The following is a 2836-nucleotide window of genomic DNA, read 5'->3' as shown; positions in this document are numbered from 1 at the left end:
CACTATTAAATCCTGAACGAACCATGACCTGGCTGCTCCAATACATTTCTGGGAACTGGTATTGTTTACCAGGTAGGCAACTATATTTGGTGATGTGCAAAATCTCATGAGAACACGATACTAACGACTTAATATTTGTTTAGAGGGAAAACAAACAGGATTTTCAGTGTTTGTTCAGTAAGAGTTTAACAGGGGAATTTACAAGAAGACTACTCTGAATTCACATTTAGAAAATCAGTTGGGCTGCTCAAATAGCCCAACTGAGCTATTTCGAAGTTAATTAAACACGAATCAATCACTTTTTAAAACCTTTTTAATTTGTAATTTGTTGGCTGCATTTCAAAGAAAGAATTTACGAAAGCAATCAAGATAGGCCACTCAAAATATAAGATACATTTTCAATTTTTACATTAGGCTACAGTACAAATGTTTGCATGGATAGGATCAGCAATAGCATTAGCCAGTTAGACACCTTAAACAATTGTTTTATCTTGTCTGGTGTTCTCTATTTTCTATCATTCCCATATCCTTCACTCAGCAGTTGAGGAAGTGTCCATTGGTTATATCTCGAAGATCTTGGCCAACAAGGTGGGCAGGGCTGCTGCAAGTTATGTTGTTGTAGATGGTTACAACAGTGTGGGGCTCTTCCCCCTCGGCCAGAGTATCCACTTGCCGAGGCACCACCTGTGGCTTCCTTAAGCTGTAGGCTCTGAGGGGAAAGGCACTGCAGTCACACCTCCATTGGTTACCTGAGAGCCAGAGTTGGTCCAGGGTGTCTGGAATATCTTTTGGGAGGCTACTGAGATCATTATCTTTCAGGTTAAGATAACGCAGCCTAGGTAGGAGCTGCATGGTGCCATTTTGCAGAAACTCTAGTTTGTTGGCAGAGAGGTCCAGCCATGAGAGATGCTGCAGCGGAAGCAAAGCCTCAGAGGGGAGCAAACGGAACACATTGCTTGACAACAGCAAATAGTCCAGGTTCTTGAGGCCATAAAAGGTGTGAGAGGTGAGTGACTCAAGCTTGTTGAACCTCAGGTCTAGCTGTTGAAGGCCAACGAGGTCCACGAATGTCTGACGTTCCACCACAGAGATGTTGTTGTGGTGGAGGAAGAGCCGTCGCAGACCAGAGAGACCAATGAAAGCTTGGGTTGTGACCTTTGTAAGACAGCCTCTATCCAAGTGAAGACTGTGGAGTTTTGAAAGGCCCTTAAACACCTGATCTGGTAGACTATGAAAACAGCTACCGGACAAGTTAATCACAGCAACATGGGAGAGGCCTGTAAATGTGCCAACCCGTGCCTCCTGCACCTGATTGTGCTCTAGCTCTAGAACCTCCAGATGACCAAGCCCCTCAAAAATCCTCTCTCCCAATGCACGGATTCGATTGTAACTCAGACGCAGCTCCTCAAGGTACTGGAGATCACGGAAGGTTCTGGGCCGAAGAGAAGTGATGGAGTTGTTGGAAATCCTCAGCACATGTAGACTGTGAAGACCAAGGAAAGTCTCATCATGAAGCGTCGTTAGTTTGTTATTTGTGAGGTCCAACCATCTGAGAGACTTCATACCCATAAAGGCTCTGGGCACCACAGTGACTATCTGATTCTGGGCCAAGTAAAGTTTTTGTAGCTTTGGTAGCTTCAAGAACACATTGGCTTTAATGACCTTCAAGTAATTTCCAGTGAGGTCCAACTCCTTCAGTTCTGTTAGACCTTGAAAGAGCTGTGGTTGCAAATAGGCAAGTCTATTCCCAGACAATACCAGCTCCCGTAGACCATGCAAGTCATGGAAAACAGTCTCAGGAAGGACTGCTAATGAGTTCCACCCTAAGTTGAGAAGCCACATATGGGAGAGGCCAGCAAACAGCTTTTCTTCAATGCGAGAGAGTTGGTTGTTATGGAGACTAAGCGAGGCAAGGTTTGGTGTGTTTAGAAAAATAGTCCCTGGTAATGAGCGGAGGCGATTGCGCTCAAGGTGGATATGAGCCAGTGACTTAAGCCCCTTGAAGACCTGTAGGTCAAGTGTCACCAACTGACAGCTTTGAAGATTCAGAACATCTAAGTTGCTGAGGTCCTTAAAAGAGGCTGCAGGGAGAGATGTGAACCGGTTTCCATCCAGCCAGAGCAAGCGAGTGGAGTCAGGGACATCAGAAGGAGCCTGCGTGAAGTTGCGTGCACTGCAGTAGACATGAAGCTCCAGACTGTAGTCATCAAGCAGACAAGTGCAGCCCTTGGAACAAGGAATAGGCTCCTCTGAGGGTTTCTCTTCACCCGTGTCAGGATCTGGCAACACCCTGGATGTTCCCAGTACCCAGAGCACCAGCAGAACAGTTGTGTGCATACCTGCTGAGGAAGAGAGTAAACAGGCTAAGCTATAAGCTTGAACATTTACATTGGCAGACCCCTAACGTAAATGTACGGCAGTACTCTACCATTAGATATAGAAGGGGTTTCAATGGGTTTCCTTACCTTAGAATACAGTTGTCCAGAAGTGTTGGATAGGCAGTGCTCCACTGAATGAACAACCTTGGTGTGTGTATGTAGAAAGGCAAACCTCCCAGCCCCTTTTTAGACGCCTTTTGCACAAGCCAGGCCCACTCAATTTGCATATTTAACCTCTGAATCTCCCAAAGTTTTTGATGATTTGTTTCATTTGGGGCTAGACTTGAGTTAGAGTGATTTGTCTTCAGTGAAGGAACCGAAAAAAGCAAAAAAAGCCACATTCTGATTCCATGCTATGAAGTTTTGTGTATTGTGTATATACAGTCTATGCATATACTTTTTGTATCTCTTTTTTTTCCACAATGTACACTAAGGGCTAACATCGTAGTATATTTCTA

At 44.7% G+C, this 2836-nt stretch overlaps 1 protein-coding gene across 2 annotated transcripts; it reads right to left on the bottom strand.

Moving 5' to 3' along the window:
• Window positions 1-295: 295 nt before the first annotated feature.
• Window positions 296-2527, bottom strand: igfals (insulin-like growth factor binding protein, acid labile subunit). 2 transcript variants are annotated; one of them, XM_084677962.1, is made up of 2 exons: window positions 2466-2527; window positions 296-2342 (listed from the first exon to the last, which is right to left on the bottom strand). In XM_084677962.1, exon 2 carries the CDS (start codon window positions 2335-2337, stop codon window positions 535-537), a length of 1803 nt encoding a protein of 600 aa, XP_084534088.1. In that variant the 5' UTR covers window positions 2338-2342; window positions 2466-2527; the 3' UTR covers window positions 296-534. The 2 variants fall into 2 exon arrangements, with proteins under 2 accessions (XP_084534088.1, XP_084534089.1); XM_084677963.1 differs by having other exon boundaries at window positions 296-2339; window positions 2466-2525.
• Between the last annotated feature and the right edge of the window lie 309 nt (window positions 2528-2836).

This window comes from Hypomesus nipponensis, chromosome 17 (assembly GCF_054491055.1).
Source record: "Hypomesus nipponensis isolate SF chromosome 17, ASM5449105v1, whole genome shotgun sequence".
In the NCBI taxonomy this organism is placed as follows: Eukaryota; Metazoa; Chordata; class Actinopteri; order Osmeriformes; family Osmeridae; genus Hypomesus; species Hypomesus nipponensis.
This window is presented reverse-complemented; position numbering and strand designations above follow the sequence as displayed.

What these genes read in the sequence shown, in the direction of transcription:
- igfals (XM_084677962.1), bottom strand. Translation starts at nt 2,337, where the DNA reads ATGCACACAACTGTTCTGCTGGTGCTCTGGGTACTGGGAACATCCAGG.